The sequence below is a fragment of the Perna viridis genome, chromosome 15 (assembly GCF_037379345.1).
Source record: "Perna viridis isolate PV_CMFRI_1.1 ecotype Kerala chromosome 15, ASM3737934v1, whole genome shotgun sequence".
NCBI classification, from domain to species: domain Eukaryota; kingdom Metazoa; phylum Mollusca; class Bivalvia; order Mytilida; family Mytilidae; genus Perna; species Perna viridis.
This window is the reverse complement of record NC_142459.1, coordinates 21704587-21727010: the sequence shown is the minus strand read 5'-3', so window position 1 is coordinate 21727010 and position 22424 is coordinate 21704587. Positions and strand designations below refer to the sequence as shown.

Sequence of the window (22424 nt, the reverse complement as noted above, 5' to 3'; positions counted from 1 at the left end):
TAATCGGAGCATTTAGAAATATTGGCGAAAAAAAATCAGTCTCCATAGCAACCAGCATCATATTGTTTCCGATATATTGAAATGCCCTACATTTTGACTTATTTGGCAGCTATTTTACAAATGCAATGACTTTTCATTCCGTGTTGTCAACTTTCCTTTCATCTGTGGCAATATCCCTTCAGCACCTGCGTATGCAGCTTTCATATTACAACTCGTACGTTATGCCAGAGCTCGTCATTACTACGCACACATTTTGTATGGCGCTAGACTTCTTACAATATGGTTTCTGGAACAATGAATTCATCACTAAAGAAATTGTATGGTCGTCATCGATATTGTCTGACAAAAATACAGTAACTGAATCCTTTAATGTTTTACAATTGTATGATCGTCATCGATACGGTTGTCCATGTGCACCACAAAACGTGATTTGTTCAACGTGTCATAGTTTTCCTTTCCTCTCATTCGTCTACCTTTGACTTTTTATGAGCAACTCAGTGGGTGTCCTAGAAAAGCAGACGATGCTTACACTACCGGTACACCTGTTCAATACTCCAATTGTTTTGTGCTCATAATTTTTGTTACTATGTATGTGTTATTTTAGTTTGTTTTCAATGTCTGGCCTTTGTCATTGGACTACATTCTTTTGATTACCGCTATAACCTTGGTTCCCTTGATTACTCTTTCTCTCTTCTATGACATTAAAAACAAAATATCAAAAACAGTATTATGTAGCCTTTCCAACCATGAATCACTTTTGCACGAGTGCTACTTAATTATAAATACCTGCTTCAGATGTCTTAAAATCAACTAAAAATTAATTCAAGCTTCTTATAACATTAGAATTATTTCCATATTCCTGATACTCCACGATTATTTCGTTACTGTAAGTTACCCCAGGTAATAGGTCCATTATTGTCACTTCAGTGATGTTCGGCGATATTTCCAATGCTCGAGTTGCCTTATTGGGTGTGTATAGATAGACCACATATATATATTTAACAAAATAAATACATTAATTAAAATGATTTAAAAAAGAATATAGAAACTTATTACTTTTGGGGAAAAATATCTGTATCCTACTAAATAGAAGTGAATGAGTAAAAATGTCAATTGAAACAAGATGAGCAACCGTAAAATGTTTCAATCACAGTGACATTGAAACGAGAAAACAAAATAATATCGATTAATAACTTCCGTGATTACATAAATTCAAACAATACATATAACCTTACACTTGTTTACCCCGACTATATCATTGACATCAATCTGTAATTACGGAATTAGGGAATAAGTTAATTATAAAAATTGGTTTGGAGGCTATTCATTCATTATATAATTTACTTTGTGAACACATTTATTGTCTTCGTTCATTTACTATAAGGAATACATGTATTGTCAAATCGATTGTGTGATAATCCACAAATACTGTAAATTCGGCACAATATGTGATTTACATAAAAAAAAAAAAAAAAAAAAAAAAAAAAAAAAAAAAAAAAAATTAAAAAATTAAATGAAGTGTATATAAACTCCAATAACAGTATACTTAAGGAACAATCCATATAAAATTATGTCACTGGGTGGGTAAATGACACAGGAAAACCCACTGAAGAAACAATGTTTTATTTTGTCAACATATGTAATAGTTTTAAGTGATTCGAGTGCGTTCTCTATACAGATATGTTTTTCTTAGAAATCCATACAATTATCTGATTTCATTTTCAAAAGGGAATTTTCTTTTTTTTCCTTTTAGTAAATGTTAAAATTGGACCACATATAACTACACAAAACTGTAATTTAATTATGTTTTGTGTCTCTTGATATGATTTCGGTTGCAGGCTGGAGATGAGATGCAATATTTTTCCAAGTCATAAATTTCCGACATAAATCAACACAATAAAAACAAATTAGCAAAATGTCAGGTTTTTTTATACACAAACAACATAAATTATATTTCAAAAGTGCTACAGCCGAATGAACAAAATAACACAATGACATATACTGAACTTAATTACATACATGAATCACCTTCTGTCACTGTTCCTTGATTCAAATTGTGGATAACCACAATATGTTCATAAGTGCCAAAACTTGCTGCTTGGAATCAGTAATCATGGTTTGGTAATTCACGATAGCCAGTAGATTATCCTGCTTACTATGAAGATTGTCCCCATTATTAATTGATGTTTTTGACATAAACTTTCAATTTTGTGATTGGCGGATTGATATTCGTGTTGTGATGTTAAGATAGGAAAAAATCCGAGAGTAAATAACAGTTAAACACAGAAGACTTTCGATAAATAACTTCTATCTTTATAATAATTCAGAATCCACAACCATATATTTTGTTAGACTAACAAAAAGGTGGCACGAATCATTGTATACAGCCATTGTTTATATTAATAATCATATGAAAATTATATGATAATTTTACTGTATAATGTTCCCTGATTACCTTCAAATCCCGATTTCAAATCTAGATATGAAAATCACGGGATTATTATATGCAAAAGAAGGCTTACAAAAATATAATTATCATATGCGATAGCCATATAAAGTAGTAATATCAACCTCGATCCAAAATATGATCACAAGTGCCGAAGAACCCTAGATTTAACGAGTGTGTGGAACTTGTTCCGCGCACACGTTAAATGTTAATGCGTTCTTGGCACGATAGCAGGTTTTGTGAAATATAAGCGCCCAATGTGTTTATGAATTAAAGATAACAGATATTGATAACTTTTGACACTTTTGTCAGCATTTCAATTTTCATTCCGTTATTTTGGAAATTTCCAATGTAAGAGTTGGGAGGTTATAATTGATTGGTATTGATTATTCGTATCTAATGAACTCTTATTTCAAAATAAACTGTTAAATATTTGGGCAAAGTACAACGACCATGGGAAAACAAGTTCTTTACAACAAAAAAATGTCAAGTGTTTTCTCTTAACCTTTATTTTTCATAGTTTTCCTTTCCTCCTCGTTTGTCTACCACGGACTTGACTTTTTATGAGCAACTCGGCGGGTGTTTCCAGAAAAGCAGAAGACGCTTAACCTACCGGTGCACCTGGTCCATGCTCCCAGTTTTTAGTGGAGTCTGAGTTGCTCATTTGCTTTTGTTACTTTGTATGTATCATTTAAGTTACTTTATATTCTTTCTTCACAAAAAGAAAACCTTTAAGACGTCATAAGTCGTAGGTAAATCCATCGAAATACATGCTACTCGATACATATTATGCTGTTATTGCCTTCCACAAAAAGAAAACCTTTAAGACGTCATAAGTCGTATGTAAATCCATCGGAATACATGCTACTCGATACATATTATGCTGATATTGCCTTTCACAAAAAGAAAACCTTTAAGACGTCATAAGTCGTAGGTAAATCCATCGGAATACATGCTACTCGATATATATTATGCTGTTATTGCCTTTCACAAAAAGAAAACCTTTAAGACGTCATTGGCCGAAGGTAAATCAATCGAAATACATTTCATATCTACGGTTACAGAATAAAAATGACAATTATAATTTATGTAAACTAGAAACTAAGGGAAAAAATTAATAACAAAACAAAACAACAACCAAAAAAAAACAGACAAATTTATGAAATTACCCTATGAAATATCAATATTTCATAAACGGAAATGCCTCTACAAAGTCAGGAATGCAGTTGATAATTTTATTTTCCCGGTTCAACCTTCATTGTTTCATCTCCATTCCAGGTTTATGTTTATAAGTTCTATAACTTGTATGTACTTAATTATGATTTACCCCAGTAGTTCACCACACCGATAAGTGTTTGCATTTTACTTAAATCATTTGCTCTACATGCTGTTCTCGAGTGCCAACCACAGCTAAATGGTGGCATTTGATCAATAAACCATTACCGAGATAAATAAACATTGAACACTAATTCAACATAAGTGACCTAAAGTTCACCTTTCAGTTTAATGTCAGTTTTTAAAATTATGAAAATCTCTCATTGATTTGATGGCTTTTAAGGGTTACAATTCCTAAGGACAATCTTTTCTATTTAATTTGTTTTGACTATCCAAACTGTAATATCAATATATCCTCGTTAATCTCAAATACACACATATAGGTATGATCAATGTATATTCGCCTGATACTATAAACTACATTTATCATATTTTCTCCCATTCCAAGTCGGTGATTTAAAATATGTACGTGACTTTTTCAAAACCTATTTCATGAGAGATAATTATTAAGTTCGCCTGAGCTCGTGGGTTAAATTCTAAAATTTAACTATCTCGGGTGGAGAATTTATAGATTAAAATAAGACATCTTTGAATGATATGAAGAGGTCATTTACTTTAAAATCACAATTAAAGGGAAAAAGGACAAAAATCTGAAATGTTGGATGCATGATGGCAATAACAAATCGCCACACATTGTTGTTAATTATCAACTTCTATATGAACATTTACTCTGCTAAAAATAAATCTTGTGGCAGAGCCGATTCGTTCAATATATCATAGATTTCTTTTCTTCTTTTGTGTACCCTGGATTTGACCTCTTATTAGCAACTCGGTGGGTCTTTCTAAAAGAGAAGAGGACGCGTACCCCACCGGTGCACCTAGTCCATGCTCCCAGTTTTTAGTGGAGTCCGAGTTTCTCATTAATTTCTGTTGCTTTGTACGTATTATTGGTTATTTTTGTCAGGTCTTTCTTCCCGGATTACATTCTTTTGATCCCTGCTTAAATCTTTGATCCCTTGATTAGTCATTAAAATCAAACATACTTCCACATCAGCTGAAATTTTTCTCTTAAAAATCCCCAAACAGCTCTATAAAAATAACCATGTCGCCATCATATGTCAGTGACGAACAAATAAACATGACATTCATTATATGATATCAATCATACCATACAAGCCACACAAGTAGCGGAGTGGCGTCAATGGGTGGTCGTTGGTATTTTATAGTTTAATTAAATAAATACATGCAGTTTTGTTAGCGCAAAAACAAAAAAACAAAAACAAAAAAACAAAACAAAACAAAAAAACAAAACAAAAAGAAAAACAAAACAAAACAAAAACAAAAACAAAAACAAAACAAAACAAAAACAAAAACAAAACAAAACATTAACAGTAATTTTGAAAACATATAACTTCCAATAAATAAAAGATATTTAAACCTCGTATACTAGATACTGTCCAGTTAAAACATTATTTAAGTGTTAATTTTTACTCCAAGACCCCATTCAAAATTTCCACCACATAAAATAAACTATGCCATCATACAGGCATGTATCTAGACATCCGGACGAAATATGACTAAGTACTTGGTACAGCCTAGATATGATACGAAAGCGAAATCAAGTTAATAGGGAAGTCCGTGATGTTATGCAACAAATGTTGTATATACAAGGGTTTTCGAATTTTGACAAATTATTTGTTGCTCTTTTCATGATATGCAGATCCTATATTCTAGACATCTACAAATATACAAAAAATATTTAACTTTTTAGGATCACGTGAGTATATAAAATTTGTCGAATTAAAAAAATGCGAACATTTTGTAACACCAAAAAGTGAAAAATTAGTAACATATCACGGAAATGTCTGAACCTTGTCACTATTGAGATTTATGGTTTTTGGCTTAATATTTAAAAAAAGCAATTCTTGATGAACTTTTTTTCGTTTGCCAATCAATTCGGCAATTTTATTTTTACCATTTATTTCAAGACAAACGTTCTACAAATTGAAATGGAATAAAACAGTTAATTTCATGAAATCCTTTCACGTATTAAATGCATCGGACGGACACCAGTTCTCTACATGTCGGACATACGCAAATATTTCAAATAAAAAAAAAGTGAAATCCCAACCTTCTGAATCATTACCAGTTTTGAAACGCGTAACATGCCTTGTGCGTTTACTTGTTATTGGTGTAATATATGTACGAAATTATCTAAATTATCCATAACCAATTCATCGAACAGATGTGGTAAACCATGTGTTATTTGATATGATGTCTAATTCTTTGAATGCAATAAATTTTATTGTAAACATATTTTATTTATGATAAACAAAACGGACTAGGCACACGTGAAATTACATGCTTTTGAAGTTTGCTCCTGATACTATACTAGTTAAAATAAGGAACAGGCGTGCAAATTTCTTTAAAGTTAATCTAATTTGCAAAAGTTTAGACTAGAGAGTAAAATTTAAACATTAGATGATGTATGAGATAACGGCAAATAAATACCGAAATATCAGCAGTGGAATATATATCAAACTAAAACAAAACGTGCTCTGAACGTGAAAGCAGGAAACAAAGATATTCTACATACACAGAATGTCTTATCTGATAGATTATTTAGTGCATTTCACAAAGGAATATACATTTTCTAACATATTTTGTATGTTTGATTTTAGTTACGTTATGTTCTTTGTTGTGTATGTCTGTTTTCCATGTCTGGTCTTTGTCCCTGGTTTACATTTTCTTGATTACCGCTATAATCTTGCTTCCCTTGATTACTTTCTAACATAACCTGATGTTGTCTTTAGACAGGTTTTCTATAATACCAACAAGTACTAAAGATTAACGTTGCAAAATTCAACCGATAAAAAAGTCAGATTCAAGATATAAACCACCATGACAATGGTTAATATAATTTAAATTTGTGGATAAATTGGGATGTAGTATATAATACGTCATACCATTATTATTACTTTAATTATTAATTATGAAAATGATTATACATAGTTTCTTATCTTAAGAGGTTTTAAAATGCCACATGTACATACCTGGTTGTTGCACTTATTTATGTAAAAGTTATATACGTTGTTCATGAGATTAGGACTTTAGAAGAGTTATCGCTCTTGACTAGGTTGATTTATGTTGGACATGAAGATTGGGTTTTCCTTATGGTGTTTCCATCAGGACCATGAAAACTGATTTATTCAACGGGTCATAGTTTTTCTTTCTTCGTTTGTCAACCCCGGACTTGACTTTTTATGAGCAACTCGGCGGGTGTTTATAGAAAAGCAGAGGACGCTTACCCTACCGGTGCACCTGGTCCATGCTCCCAGTTTTTAGTGGAGTCTGAGTTGCTCATTTGCTTTTGTTACTTTGTATGTATGATTTTAATTACTTTATGTTCTTTGTTGTGTATGTCTGTTTTCCATGTCCCTGGATTACATTCTTTTGATTACCGCTATAACCTTGGTTCCCTTGATTACTCCTTCAAAATACAAATCTGTACACGAATAGGACTATAGTTATGTAAAATGGCGGCTTTAGTCCTTATATACATCGTTTTTGTTATATTCATTAATAAAGCACCTCTACTTTTGCCAGCTAAGAATCATGCAAAATGTGATTCATGGGTAAAAAGCCTACATATCTTTATTTTTGATATTTTGTTTGAATTCCCATAGTAAACAGAAATTAACATGTGGTTTTTCATATAACCCGTGTTCTTAGGAAATAAAAATTATATAGAATGCACTGTAGATTTCAAAATTAAGGGAGATAACTCTGTAAATGACACTCAAAAACAATAGAATCTATTGGATTTTCAATACTGATTATCTCCTAAGAGCAGGCAGATTTGAATGAATGAATAATTACACATTTCAAAGTATAGACTCATAAAACAACTTAATTACAAAAATAGAAATATACAGCTTTTTGGGGGGTGTATCACAGTTCTAGATTTTGCATGATTCTTATAAAGACAGCTACTTAAGTACATAAAGTGCCACTTTTGTTATCAAGCATCAAAAGATGGTCGAATGCAGAACATCATTATGTCACTATTAATATTTTTTTCTTAATTGTAACATTATTTGACATTAAAACAAATCATGATGAAACACACAAGTTAAATTCAAAAATATAAGCCTTACCAGTAAAGTGATAAAAAACATATTTTTTGTTCTAGTAACAATATAGATACATAATTTTACCGAATTTCAAATATGTGTATATACAGATTTGTTGAATAAAAACAAATTGTACTGACTAGTAAAAGGGCAATAACTAGAAATATTTTAAACAGACAATACTGAATTATCGTGCAATTATCTATTCTTATCAAAGCTAGAAAGCTAGAAAATAAATTATACAATGTTCATATATTCTTTATTGTAACAGGTTAATAAAAGAAATAATTTTCATTCTAATTTTTTATTAGAAATACTTATGATTGTAATAACAACCTTTCAGTTGGATACCAAAGTATTTTAAAATTAGATTATTTTGGTAAACATATTAAGAAATGATAAATTTACACAAAACTAGCAAAATTATGCGATGAATTCCACCAATTCACGTATCTTTATAGTTTTCAAATCTAATTAATATTCGGAGAGGTAAATGTACTTGAAAAGTTGCGGCGTGACTTACAAATATTTATTCAAAACAATTTCCTTTGCGTTTTGTTAGTAACATCATACCCATTAAGTTTACATACTGGTATTGTATATCCAAAAATAACAATCGATAGCCATCGTTACTAAAATAGAACGTAGAGTAGAGTGAAAAGAATAATCAATCGAACAGGAAATCAAAAGTAGGTGGTAAGATTTATACAGTTAGTTAACTGACTTGGCTACAGGATTAATTCTTTATCCGAATTGGTTTGTCACTGGCTTGTAACCAAGCGGTCTATGGTTTGATCCTTAGTGGCGGGGTATAATTGTGTGGGTCAAATCATGTTTCCCCATTACATGTGACGTCACAATATTTAACCCTATTATGACATCATTACTTACGACTAATATTACACTTACGACTTTTTTTGTGAAAAGGGCCGCAGGTACTTTACAACTGCTAAGTCATTTATCTTTCAGAAGGAAATAATTTCCATTTTACAAAACAGTTCCATATGTCCATTACTATAACATTTTGACATGTAAAAAAATATCTTAAGTCTGTAACAAATTTTAAATTTAAAATTTAAATTTAAGAAAACATTATTTTCGTCTTGTATCAGCATTGTATTTTATGAATCCGCATCGAAATTTCCATTGAAACATAAGTTTAGATTTTTTTTTTATAAAAAAGATGAGTTGTAATTCATTCATTTCAGAAATAATTTCACTAGTATTTTCTAATCATCAATGGTAAACCCATAGATGGCTGTCTTCCGAGACAAACCAATACGGCAAAACCAATGTAATTACGCAGGGAAATCATAACCAAATGATTAAACACAATTCATATAGAAGCTAACAATTCAATGATTAAATACAGCAATAATTATTTTAGTTAAACATTTTTTGAACTGCCCCTGAGTTAGTAATACGAGCATATCTTTATTAAAAAAAAAAAAAAAAAAAAAACAATCTTCATAAATCAAAATTAAGATTTGGTCCTTTACCAAAGCCTTATTTAGTTTGGAATAATTTGAATTGCGGAATGTTGCCCGATCGATCGACGTTGCAATACCAAGATAGTTTATGGCAAATAACCTTGACCAGATAAGAAAAAAAATAATCAAATTAAAAAAAAATTCTTGAGACTTCCTGAATGTATATCAATCGCAAAAAGACTATTTATGATCATTTCAGACATTATTTTGTCCAGAAGTGTAAAATAACTTGACTCATATTGGGTATGTAGACCAAACAAGAGGCACTCGAAGAGCCTGAATCGATCACCTGATAAAACCTTACCCTGTTAAATAAACTAGTAAAGGTATCATGCTTTATTACCTTGTTTGACAGATAGCATTTATTGATGAATGCTGCAAGTTCAAAAGAGTACCTAAGGCATTTTAAAATGTTGGAAATGCCTTCAAAATGTTTTCAGAACCTCTGGAAAAATGTGGGCAGGGTCCTTTATGCCATGTTATTCCACCAGATCTGAGAGGGCATTAGCCTAGTATAGATTTGCTTAAAAAGAACATAAAATGGAGTTAAACTACGGCTATCCAAAATTTTCACAATCACCATTCATATCTGGAAACCTAATCTACTATATAAACCAATTACAGCTGAAAATAGAGCAAAACAAATATAGCAATAAAATTGCGGCCTACTACAATCTTTCGTTATCATCATTCAACTAAGTCACCTAGTGAAATCGAAGCATCTGAATGAAATGGCCGCCTAAATAATAATTTCAATACCGCCGTCAACTCAGAATATAATGTTTATCTTATGGATAGCTTTCATTTTCACTATTCTTTTATAGTTGAGAAAAAAAATACAAAAGAACATTTTGACCTCTACGTTCTATTTTTAGTAACGACGGCTGATGACTGACGGAAAATCATAAATGATCAGTTTGTGGAGGAAGCCCTAAAAGGAACCTTCAATAAATTTTGTTGCTATTGGGTTCAGAGAGTGAAACATATTAAAACGACAAAAAATATCTTACAGGGGCCATAAATCCTACAACAGACAACAAATTATTTTGAAAATTTTGGCAATGGTCCGGCTTCTGATGTCGAAAAATATCACTCTACATCAGAATTTTGCAGGTCAACAGGTCTTCACCAAAATTATATCACAGATAGACCTCAATATGGTCAAGCTTTTTACCCTAGTCAGAATTCGGTTAAACATTACGGTTTGGGAGATATATGCAAAAAAACTGCTTTCTGACCCCTATGCTCTATTTTAGTAACGGTGGCCATGTTTTTTAACAGATCAAAATTCAAACGGTCATTTTGAGGAGGATACTTTGTGGAATCAGTTTCACCCTCATTCATTCAGTAGATTCAGAGGAGGAGATGTTTGTTAACGACGACCACGGACGCCAAGTGATTGCAATAGCCTATGGCCAGGTGAGCTAAAATAGGACCCTTAGGTCGATGCATTTTTGCACCTAGTGTTTACTTTATCATTGCTTGTATTTAAGTTACCTTTGTAGGAAATGGGCAGCTTGTAAAACTACACAATAAACACCTTAGTGACGTCCTGATTCAGTTTTAATGGACTGTCTTCACAAGAACTTGTCAAAGAGCAGTGCAACGGTACACCAAAATCAAATCTAAATTCTAACAGATTTTTGCTTGAAATGCTAGTATAGTATTGAGTTCCCTCATTGTTTCCATTTGCCAAGTTCACCAATTTTCTATTCCCGCCTGATCGTATCAATGATATGACAATGTGGAATCTACAACTAAACAACCTGCGAAAGAAACTGGATAATGTGGCAATGCATGTCGAAGATTATAATAAATTATGATATTGTTATTATGTTTTAAGATTTTAAGAATTTGTGATAAATTCAAAATGATACCTTAACATAAACTAATATGAGCAACTCGGAGGGTAGATCTGGAAAAGCAGTTGATGCATTACATATCTGTGCACCTGGTCAATGCTTCCAGTTTTTTTGTGGAGTTGTTCATATTCTCGTTTCTTTCACTGTGTTATTCTGGTTATTTCATGCTTTTTGTGTCTGATATTTATCCTTGGAATATATTCAATTGATTTCTGCTCGAAATCTTGGGTCTTTTAATTAACTAGGTTTAGAGATGTATAACTTACATGTCACTCGATTCAAAATACATCATGTCTTCATACTGTGCCTTACAAGACAAAGACTGTATAGGGTTGTAATTCGTGGCATCAGTACACTCAATGGTGCTGTGGCTTATGGCTAAAATTAAAAATATGTATATCAAACGGGAGTTGAACGAATGTAAATGTTAATTGAACTAACAAACCGATGTCGGTTAAGTTTGAGTAACTGTAATAGTGAGAATTTCATTGTTGAATCCGGAGTTAAATCTAATTATCTTGTTTTGCGTACCATATTTTCTCGCAATATTTGAAGTAAAGTTTTGTGTTGTTGATGCTAAAATATATCAAAATAATACATTCCAAAGATAAAGAAAAGACAGTAAAAAGACAAACACAACAAAGAACATGATTAAACCAAAATTATACGTACAAAGGAACAGAACTTAATAAGGAACCCGGAAACAACTAAAACACCGGGACCAGAACATGATTATCATAACGGTACACCTGGCATCGGTTTCACACAAAGTCGTAAGTGTAAAGTTGATCGTAAGTAATGACGTCATAAAGTAAAATAGCGGCGTCATGATTTACGATCAATTTCACACTTACGACTTTTTGTGAAACCGATGCCAGGTGTACCGTTATGATAAGCATGTTCTGCTTTTCTTGAGGCATCCTCTGAGTTGCACATAAAATGTCATCTCCGTGGTAGAAAAAAAGAGTAAAGGAAAACTATGACAGACTGAAAAAACCGAATCTCATGGTTCAGAAGGGTGCATAATTATCGAGTTCATAATGACATGCAAAATATTAATACCTTTCTTCAAAAATGACTAGTTATATCCTTACATTGATATGTTAATAACAATTTTCCTATGGGAAGAATTGTTTCCAATGGGAGCACTGGTTCTCCAATGGGAAAATGTGACTTTCAATGGGAAAATGTGACTTTCCAATGGGAAAACCGATTTTTCAATTGGAAAGTCGATATTCCAATTAAAATTTAAGTTTCCTATTGGAATAAATTTTCCCATTTTTTGGGTTTTTTTTTAATTTAAAGAATATGTTTACTATATTCACACTGAAAATATCATATTTGTTTTTCCAATTTAATGCCGTACAGTTTGGTGTATAATATAATATGTTTACTATGAAAATGGCGCTTTGGGGATTTGCAAAAATTAGACTTGCAAATTTAAATTAGAAAGAGTTATAACTTGATGCACAGTCTATCGTTTTATCGCAGTTCTAAGCTATCACGTCTTTGTTCTTGTCTATAGGGTATGTAAGTCTCGTCACGTGACTCCGTGATTTTATGAGAATGGGTCTACAATTCAAATTCATGAATTAATTAACACATAAATTGGTTCAATATAAAAAGCATTTTTTTGTGTGTGTAAAAATACTGATAAAGATAACAAATGTCTAGATCTACAAAATAAAAATGTTAAGAAAAGCATAAAATAGATGATTTTGCATTGCAATTGCAGAGTTTCGATTTCCCGGAAGTAAACAATAAAATGCAGATCGGTCTCCGGATTTCAATACGTTCTACATCGGAAATTCCGGAAGGGAAATTGAAACTAGAACGAGACTTACAAACCCTATACACGTTGCTGATGGACTACCTGTACTCAGACGTGGTATCATATTCTACATCGTTAACACTAAATGCGGACTGACGTATTTTTGAGTGATCTTTGTTTGTTTGTATTTTGTTTCAGTTCATTTTTTATCTTACATAGAACTAGTTTAAGCCATCGGAGGTTTCATGCGGATGTCCATAGTCAGGAGGTTTTTGTTATTAATCGGGTCAGTTTGTTGTTATATTATTTTTGAGTTGATTATGATGAATTTTCATTGTCCTGGTACGATAACCGTGGATATGTTTTTACTTTTGTTGTCGAAGCTTTTCAGAGCTTGCCTTAAGGTTTGTTTGCACTAGTTGAAAATCTAATGGCGCCTCTAAAGGTATTAACTGTTTGGATTTAAGTTGAACGCTGGTGCATTTGTTATGTTTTTCACCATGTTCGATCTTTTTCGATTATTGTATTTCCGTTTGTTTTGTTTTGTTTTGTTAAGGAGGTAGACCTGGGGGAAGCATGGCGACAACGCAAAACAGCTTGAAGTCATCTCCAAACTGACCACTGATGAATTACCGTATTACAAAATTCTCTAGAATATAATATTACTGCGTTGTAAAATTAATTTATGGACATATACGTACATGTATTTACATGTCAAATCATTTTCGAAGACTTTTTACTTATTTATTTTAACCTCTAACATACTTCTGTCTCTAGGAGTGGTGTTGCGGTCAACTTTGGTATCCGTCCGTCCGCCCGTTCGTTGGTTAAAAAACTTTTTTCGTAACATGCAGTTTTCTCTGAAACTACTTATCAAAGCCACTTTATCATAATCATCATCCCTACATCAGATCTACGATGAATATCCTAAGAAATATTCATACCAAATTTGGTTCTAATTGGTCTGGTAGTTTTTAAAGGAAATGATTCTTGAGAGAAAAAAAAATTATAAAATAGGGAAAGAACGTCGAAAAAGGGCAATAACTCCAACTTGCCAACATGGCTTAAGATATATGTATCAGAACGACAAAATTGACCAAAGATAGACATCATCACGCTGAACGCTTTTAAACTGTCAGAATATGGCTAAACTTAACGGTTAAGGAGATATGTGCGAAAAACTTCGGTCTGACACATTTGTTTTATTGTTAGTAACGGCGGCCATGGTTTTCGATGAATCAAAAACCCCACATCAGTTCTATGAACAATACTCTATGGCATATACTAAATTTGTTTCCAACAGGTTAAGTAAGGTCAGAGGAGAAGATTTGTTTGAAAAATTGTTAACGATGACGACGGACGGCGATGACGGAGGCCAAGTGGTGGCAATAGCTCACATGGCATATGGCCAGGTGAGCTAATAAAAAATGTTTATTTTCTAGCAAGATGATGGTACGTTGATGGTCTCATCGGCGATGTATCTTTTCTATCTGACACTACTCTGTCACTGCGCATGTTCGTGACCGGGATACATTTTCTCTCTGACCCTACTCTGCCACTGTGCATGTTCGTGACTGCTTCTAAATCATCCCGGTTTGTTTTTCCTATTCGGTCAAGTAGAACTGCTAATTTGTCTTTCCATTCTCTGTTTTCTCTATCTAACTTTCTTAAGAAAGCCCCTGTTCGCTTTCGAACAAAAATTACCATTTCTTTCCTTTTTTGTTCGGCTTTTTGTTTATCAGATTCTCTTCTCTGTCTTTGTCGTTCAATGCGATGCCACATAAGCTGGTTCTCATAACCTATTTCTCTTTCGTGTCTATGGAAACGCCGTGAAGATGTTTCTCTGTAACGGTATACAATTCTTAAAGCATATATCATTTAAGGTTATACAATTGTATTTGTTATTATTTCCACATGTAGATAATAGATTCCCCTTCTGTACTGAGTAGTTAAAATTGTCTCCACTTGGTATGGTACATTGTATAATATACTTAGTAGATCGATGTTCAAAATGCGATTTCTCTTAAGCTTGTTAGTATTATTTTTTTTAATTAAATTATTCTTTTTTATTAATTCTGGTTAGAGAATAAAGAAGTTTCAATCAAGAATAGGCTAAATATGAAGATATTGACTTCTGTAATGAAGGAAATCTGAAGACGACTTTAAAGTGTGAAATGTTTTTTCTTTTTTTTTTAGAAATTTTATCAACGCCCGTTGATTGAAATGCATCGCATATTTAAACCACTGGCTTGGAGTAGAAAAGAAGTAATTTTTATGTTATTGAAAATTTCAATTTAAATTGATGGTGAGTAAACAACGAGAAAGCAGATATTAATATCCATCAATTACAGTTAGCTACGCATTATGTTCCCACAGGGAGCTGCATGTTAGAAAGCAGTTCTAAAATTGTAATGTAAAGGCTATGTCGCGTAAAGCGAATGAATTTTTACGGACTGTTTCTCCATTCATTTTTTGTCTATTTAGCTCCATTAGTTGTTGTTTAAAACTCCGTTGTTATTTTAAACCCTACTTTTTGTATAACTATTGGCTCCGTTATTTGTTTTCTTTTTCAGCTCCTTCAATTGTCAATTGTATTAAAATGAAGTTTGTTCGTGAATTGTATGTTAGTTTTACACTCTGTATCAGTATATAAAGGATTGTAATTCTATATCTTTACTCTTGCTGTCTATGTGATTTCATGCACCAGGTGGTCATAATAAATGTGGAAACGCATTTAGAGTATATATTAGATAAAATGAAACTCTGATGTGGTGTTAACAAATAACTACTCAACAGGATAGAAACCACTTATTCCACTTCCCATGGGTTTTGAAAAAAATGCTAATTTCACAACATTCAATGCCTTCTCTGGACTTTACCTTAACTTTATTACAGAGGACTCTATATCGGCATAATTCTACATATGTAGCTCACAATCCTCAGAACGTCATATGGGGTTACCGGAAGTGGACGATCTATAAATAGCATGGGAAATCCCAGAGTTTTCACAAGATAGGGGTATATTTAGAAATCATTATGGACATTTGCCTTCACAGCACAAGGAGAAAAATGCACTTATAAAATGTACAGAAATGTTTTTCCTTTCAGAAACAGTTTTAATTTTTGAAATAAAATGAGAACATTTTCCACAGTGGAGTTATTTTCTGCGTAGGACTATTTCTGGAACATATATATATGATGAATCACCTCCTACCAGATTTTAAAACAGACCCATACTTCAATGGTTTGCATATGTATATGTTCATAAAAATGTAAAAGTTAATGTTCGGATTTATTTTTGGCCTTATACAATTCAACAAGTTGGCGTAAAATGTGTTTCCGGCACGTGAAGATTTGATTGAACCAAGTTGCTGTGAGACGAATTGGGTTATAAAGTTAAGCTATTGGAAAGTTTTCAAGTTTTATCTGTCTCATATTAATCATAAAGAATAAAGAGGAAACGGGAAGTATGTCATAATAACAACAATCATACCAGGAAAAACCAAACAAAGGAAGTCTATAGACCTTTTAACGAATTATGAGAAATTTCCCCGAAATGTGCAAATTACCAAAATTCAAAATCACACAAGTCTAAAAAAAACGGAAATTTCCTGACTTGAAACAAGCACAAAAATGCGACAAAATAATATAAGCGCGCTCCCATCCATGATTAGACAAAAATGCCTTTTCTTATTCACAAAGATCCTTAAGTGAGGTTTACAAAAAAAAGAAAGTTATATGAAAGAAATAATAGGCCGTATATTGTTGTATACATGTACCTGTGTTGTTCCAATTTGATTTCATAGCTTTTTACACGTCTTCTGTTCTCTTCTATCTCCTTTCTTTTCCGGCTTTCGACGTCATTCAATCTTTGAATCAACCGTCTGTCATCGGCAATGATATTTGCTTCGTTAATCCTCTGACGGTTTCGAAACCTTTCTTCGTTGTGTATTTTTCGCCACTCACTTTCGATCAATTGTTTGTAGATTCTTTCATTCCTTTCTCGACTTCCAAGGTTAATCCTTTGAATTCTTTCAGAGATCGCCCGGTTTCTTTCTAAAATATATTTGTTGGTTTTACTTGACCTTTGACCTCTAGTGGACCGATCTGTGTTTAGACTAGAGCTTTGGTAAGCGTCATTTTTCGTTCGCTCTATATAAATTGTGTGCGCATGCGTGTCCAGTTCTTTGATGACACCTGTCCAAAAACATTTTTTCCACTCACATCTAACAACTTTTGCATCTATACGCTCTTTCAATTCTCTGTTTTCCTTGTAACCACCTTTTACTCTACACGAAGGACAAGCATCTTGATGACCCAGACCAGTTTGGGTCCATGTTGTTATACAGTAATAACAAAACTGGTGTCCGTTTTTACACTGGTATGGATCCCTTAAGATGTTGTAACTGTAGACAAAATGTATATGATTTTAAATAATAAATTGTAATATAAAGGCTATGTCGCGTAAAGCGAATGAATTTTTACGGACTGTTTCTCCATTCATTTTTTTTTGTCTATTTAGCTCCATTAGTTGTTGTATAAAACTCCGTTAATTGTTATTTTAAACCCTACTTTTTGTATAACTATTGGCTCCGTTATTTGTTTTCTTTGTCAGCTCCTTCAATTGTCAATTGTATTAAAATGAAGTTTGTTCGTGAATTGTATGTTAGTTTTACACTCTGTATCAGTATATAAGAGATTGTAATTCTATTTCTTTATTCTTGCTGTCTATGTGAATATGTGTAACCCGTATTATTCATATCTAAGTCGATGGCCAGTTCCTCATATTATGATGAGGAAACCCAACTGTGCATTCGGAACAACAAATAGAGGTGCATTCGGAACAACAAATAGAGGTGCACAATTACATTAATACTCATTTTCTGGAATATCCATTGAAGATCGAGTTAAGGATGAAAGACCAACAAATGTGATAGGTGAGCGGCCGTGCGTAAAGACAGCCTCACAACTAATTTTTAAGCGATGTATTAAAACTGACTGTTTCAATGAAATATTAAATGTTAGCAAAGGCATAATCAGAAACTATTAATCAACATCCACTTACCATATCGAACACAAGAATTTGTCCTTTTCTTCAGCAGAAAGTTTGAAAAACAATTTTTCCTTGTAACCACTGGAGGCCATTTTTTCTTCAATCTCTTAGTTTAAATTGTGGTTGTTAATTTCCCCCAATTATCATTACTACTTAAAAATATGGACTGTTTTAAATATTTGTTCCTCGGAACAATTACGTCTCATTCTTATCTTTTTAATTTATCATTTTACGAAATTTTCTTTTCTCACAAATGCGAATAATTTGTTCCTTTCACGACAAAAGTAATGTCAAACAGTCCAACTGGATTAGATTATTTTGTTTCTGTTTATTGCATTCAACTTTTCTTACCTATCTTGTCGGGGTTCCTTTCGCAGCAGCAGATTTATAGTGGCGGACCCGCGGAAAAATTACTTTTTTGCATAAAATTTTAATTTTTATATCCAATTTTTTTTTGTCTCGCTCGGCTTTCAATTCTATTTTCGAACCTCAACCTGAGATCCCGGATTTTTTAACATAAGATTCTATATCCCCAATTTTACAATGGAATGTTTCTATATACTACATGTACATTATAAATTTTAAAAATGCAAGTATATTCAAAAGTTTGTACTTGCAGCAGATGCATGAATTCAGAACGAATAACTTTAGTTTTTCTTGAAAATTAGTTTTTGACACGTTTAAGTTGAGTAATAACTTGTAGAGTTGGTGGAGCCTCCTAGCCAATGGACTAATAAGATTCCCACATATATATATAGCAGAGATCTCCGCGCTTAGGCATCCCTAGCAGCTGAAGTTTTGTTTTGAAACACAATGTGGTCCCAATCGGGGAACGGTAGGGAGTTCGCGTTTTACTTTTTTAAAATCATCTTACATGTAAGAGCATTGGCAAAACATGTATGATGATAAAGGAACTAGTTAATTGGAATCAAACAATTTTAGGTGCAATACTATGCATTATACACAAAAAAAAACATAATATTGTAAGTAGTATATAGAAAATTTCGTTTATATCGTGCTAAAAATAAGGTTTTATTGGCATATTCATAAATCGAACATGGGAAGCTACCATTTGATTTTAGGGCTGTGGGGATAAATTTGAATTTTTTATAGGATTAAATTGGAATAAAATAAAGGCAGGATTCAAATTTCCAAGAAACAAAAAACCAGGACAGAGCATAGGAAAAAAATAAAAAGGCAGGTATCTATATTTTTGTCCTAATATTTATTTGTATGTAAAAAAAGAGATTGCGCTGAAGAGAAAAAAGGCAGGATCTAAATTTTCTCAAAATAAAAAGGCAGGATAGAAAATTTGATCCTATTCCCCCCCTAAAATCAAATGGTTACTCCCTTAGATTCTATGACTGCACGTTTCACTGTGCAAAAGTTACTGATTTTGTTCCAAATCCTCTCATTAACTTCTGGAATTCATTCTTGATCCGGATTTGTTCTCTTTCTTTAGCCTCCTCTTCAAAACGCAGCATTGTTTTTGCCCTTTCGGTCTGCGCGAAATCATCCTCATGCTTTAATTCTGGTTTAGTCACCTCTTTATTTGGGATGCGCTCCTTTTGTTGTTGTTGCATCATCTTCTTCTTCTTCTTATCAAGATTGTGTATAGCATCGATAACTTTATCCGTGTCATGTTCCTTTTTCATACACATTTCATCAATTCGAAGCTGCATTTGTTCTTGCATCACCTTTCGCTCGCCTTCAATTGCATGCTGTTTTCGTAGGAACATTTGTCGTTCTTTAGTTTGAGTTGCCAACTGCTCCACGGCGAGGGTTTCCATAGATTCAGAAAGTGCATAATCTCTCTTTTTTGCCATTTCAGTAATTTTGGATTTTAAATTCGCCACATATTCTTGCTTCCAATTCAATTCTGATTTTATTTTTGCCATTGTTATTTGTTTCCGTCGTTCAAGGTCGGTGCGAAATTTTTCGTTTCTCTGCCTCAATAGTTCGCGTTGCCTCGCTTTCATTTTTTCAAGTTCGTTAATTCTGGCAACAAGGGTCATAGTCTCTTGTTCGTATAACTGTTCTTGTTCTCTAAACTTTCTAAAGGACTCATGTAATTTTTGTTGGCGCCTTTTTTCAATGGATTGTGCCGTCTGCTGGGCACCCAAGCGCGCTTTCTGTCTCAGTCGCTCAAAATAATTTGCATGTGTTTTCATCGTGTCAATTTCTGATTGGTATTTTTCTTCCTGTCGTTGCAATTGCCGTTTTGCTGCAGCTGATTTAGATATAGCGTAGTCGATGTCATGTTTGTGTCTGTCTAAGCTATCACCTCGTAACTTCTCGAATACCTTTTCTCTTTGCTTTTTTGCATTTTCTACCCTCATCGTCAAACTATTTTTTCTCTCCTTTTCTTCTTTTTGCATCTGTTTCCAACGCCTGTTGGCAGATTCAATACCATCTTTTTTGCGTTTTTCCATCTCCATAAACCGATTGGAAAGTGCCATTGTGTTGCTTTGCTTTTCTCGCTCGATTCGTTTCATATGTTGATCGAAAACTAATTTATCCATTTGGAGGCGTCGGTCCTTTTCTTTTGTTCTTCGATTAGACCTTTGGATTTCCTCGTCTCTTTTGATGAATTCATCTATAAGTGAGATAAGTTTTAGGCGATTGTGCGCACCAAGCTGCATCAACTGTTTATCGTTCCGAATTTTGGATGTCTGCATTAACTCGAAGGAAATGTTTTATATCTGAAACAGAACTGACCTACATATTTGTAGAATTAAGTAATTAACTCGTTAGTTGGTTTATATGCTTAATGTCGTCATTCATGCATGTATCTTGGCTTAAGTTGTAAAGTAGAAAGATGTTAATTCCAACACAAACTACCAAGCCTGCAGAAGTAGCGTGCGAATTAATTTGTTCTCAAGAACTTCATTGGTCAATTTCGATTAGCTACGAGCTTTCAGGTTTACGATCATCACGCTTCGTGGTTTTCCGATCAGCTACGGGCTTTGTGCGAACTCACCTACATGTATAAAAATTTACATATACATATATGTGTGGTACAGTCAAGTCAACTATGCTGTTCATTGTATTGTAGGAAGAGTAGCTCGAGCAAAATATCTTCAACGGTCAAAGTAACTAGTGCGAGATTTAGAGAGCAAGTTAAAATCTAAATCTTACCATCGAGAGAGGAAAAAATATATTCAAAACTTGAATGAAATGGGACATGTACTTCTTCTTATTATTTTTGTTTTTTTGAAGAACGAGGATTTTGAACAAGTAGTGCAACTTTCATGATAATATAATTCCCGCTTGGGATTGAAATATGTAACTTGCATAAACACTGGCTGAAATTGCAGTAAAGACTCCGTCTGTTATTAATGCATTTATATGAAAAAGACGAAGAAAGTTGTTGTAGATGTAGTAAAATTACTGTCATTTTTAAAAAAAAAAGAAATGACTTTAAAAAATGTATAATTTTTTTATTACTTTGTATTCTTTTTATAAAAAAATGGGAAAAGTTAAGCGATACTTTTACCTTGTGAAACAACCAGTCCACCATTGAACCCTAACAAAATATATCTAGAGGTCTGGTTGAACCGGACCAGTGACTTGTTTGAAACTTATTACCTCGCGTTCATTAAAGATTAATTAATTTCATCCTGAATAATATACCATCTATTGTTAGATTGAACATCTGTTTTTATAATTGTCAAATATTTTAGTTAAATTTCAATAATTCTTTATATTTACAAAATAAAGAATTCAGTCGTTATTTACCGAGAGGTAATCTCACGATGATTAAAACCGGTAATTTGAAGTTAAATAAAGGGCACATTGCGTGACCGTGGCCTATGACAGTCAAATGATAAGTCTTGATGTATTGAAACGTCGATTTAAATTCAAATTATTTCGTTAATTAATAAAATGTTGAAATTTGAATTTTTGTGACAACAAAACAAAATGTTAATTAACAATCAAACTATTTTCCTGATTGTCACAAAATCAAAGTTTTATACGTTATTTGCTACAACAAAAAACGTCTAATATAATTTATGATATTTGTGTAACATTTTTTTTATTGTAAAATGCAATGATTACATGTACGTGATTAGGTAAAACACAACGTACAATGTATGTATGCCAAATGGCCTAAAACGACATTATAGTCTCCTTATCGTTTGCGCCTGTACCAAGTCAGAAATCTCTAGGTTTTAATTGTAAATGTTTTTTTTATTTTGATTTTTATATTTAGGTTTTAGTATAATGCCCATTTTTTCTGTCCCGGTGCATGGTCAGTTAAAGTCAGTCTGCCGGTGTGTGGAATTTTTCAACATCCGTTGAAGGTCTTTTAACTGCATTTAATCTGTATGTATTTTTCTCTGACTTTTTTTTCGACGTGTTTACTACCTCCGTAGCTTAATTAAGTCTAAGAC

General features: G+C 32.7%; 2 protein-coding genes across 3 annotated transcripts; both read right to left on the bottom strand.

Annotated features, from left to right (window-relative positions):
* Positions 1–13552: 13552 nt before the first annotated feature.
* LOC148597461 (uncharacterized) lies at positions 13553–18307 on the bottom strand. The gene is made up of 3 exons (XM_088563877.1): positions 18043–18307; positions 16757–17383; positions 13553–14820 (listed from the first exon to the last, which is right to left on the bottom strand). Exons 1-3 carry the CDS (start codon positions 18120–18122, stop codon positions 14409–14411), a joined length of 1119 nt encoding a protein of 372 aa, XP_088420003.1. The 5' UTR covers positions 18123–18307; the 3' UTR covers positions 13553–14408.
* A 735-nt stretch (positions 18308–19042) lies between these two features.
* LOC148597460 (uncharacterized) lies at positions 19043–21657 on the bottom strand. Of its 2 annotated transcripts, none has more exons than XM_088563875.1 (2): positions 21527–21632; positions 19043–20732 (listed from the first exon to the last, which is right to left on the bottom strand). In XM_088563875.1, the coding sequence occupies exon 2, from the start codon at positions 20706–20708 to the stop codon at positions 19404–19406; it is 1305 nt and encodes a 434-aa protein (XP_088420001.1). In that variant the 5' UTR covers positions 20709–20732; positions 21527–21632; the 3' UTR covers positions 19043–19403. The 2 variants fall into 2 exon arrangements, with proteins under 2 accessions (XP_088420001.1, XP_088420000.1); XM_088563874.1 differs by having other exon boundaries at positions 19044–21010; positions 21527–21657.
* Positions 21658–22424: the final 767 nt, after the last annotated feature.

Bases quoted from the DNA above. Each gene is read 5' to 3' on its own strand.
- LOC148597461 (XM_088563877.1), bottom strand. From the start codon at position 18,122: ATGGCCTCCAGTGGTTACAAGGAAAAATTGTTTTTCAAACTTTCTGCT. The intron at 17,384-18,042 runs GTAAGTGGATGT...TTTTGTCTACAG, and splicing joins AAATTCTTGTGTTCGATATG to TTACAACATCTTAAGGGATC. The intron at 14,821-16,756 runs GTACATGTATAC...ATACCGTTACAG, and splicing joins ATCAAATTGGAACAACACAG to AGAAACATCTTCACGGCGTT.
- LOC148597460 (XM_088563874.1), bottom strand. From the start codon at position 20,708: ATGCAGACATCCAAAATTCGGAACGATAAACAGTTGATGCAGCTTGGT.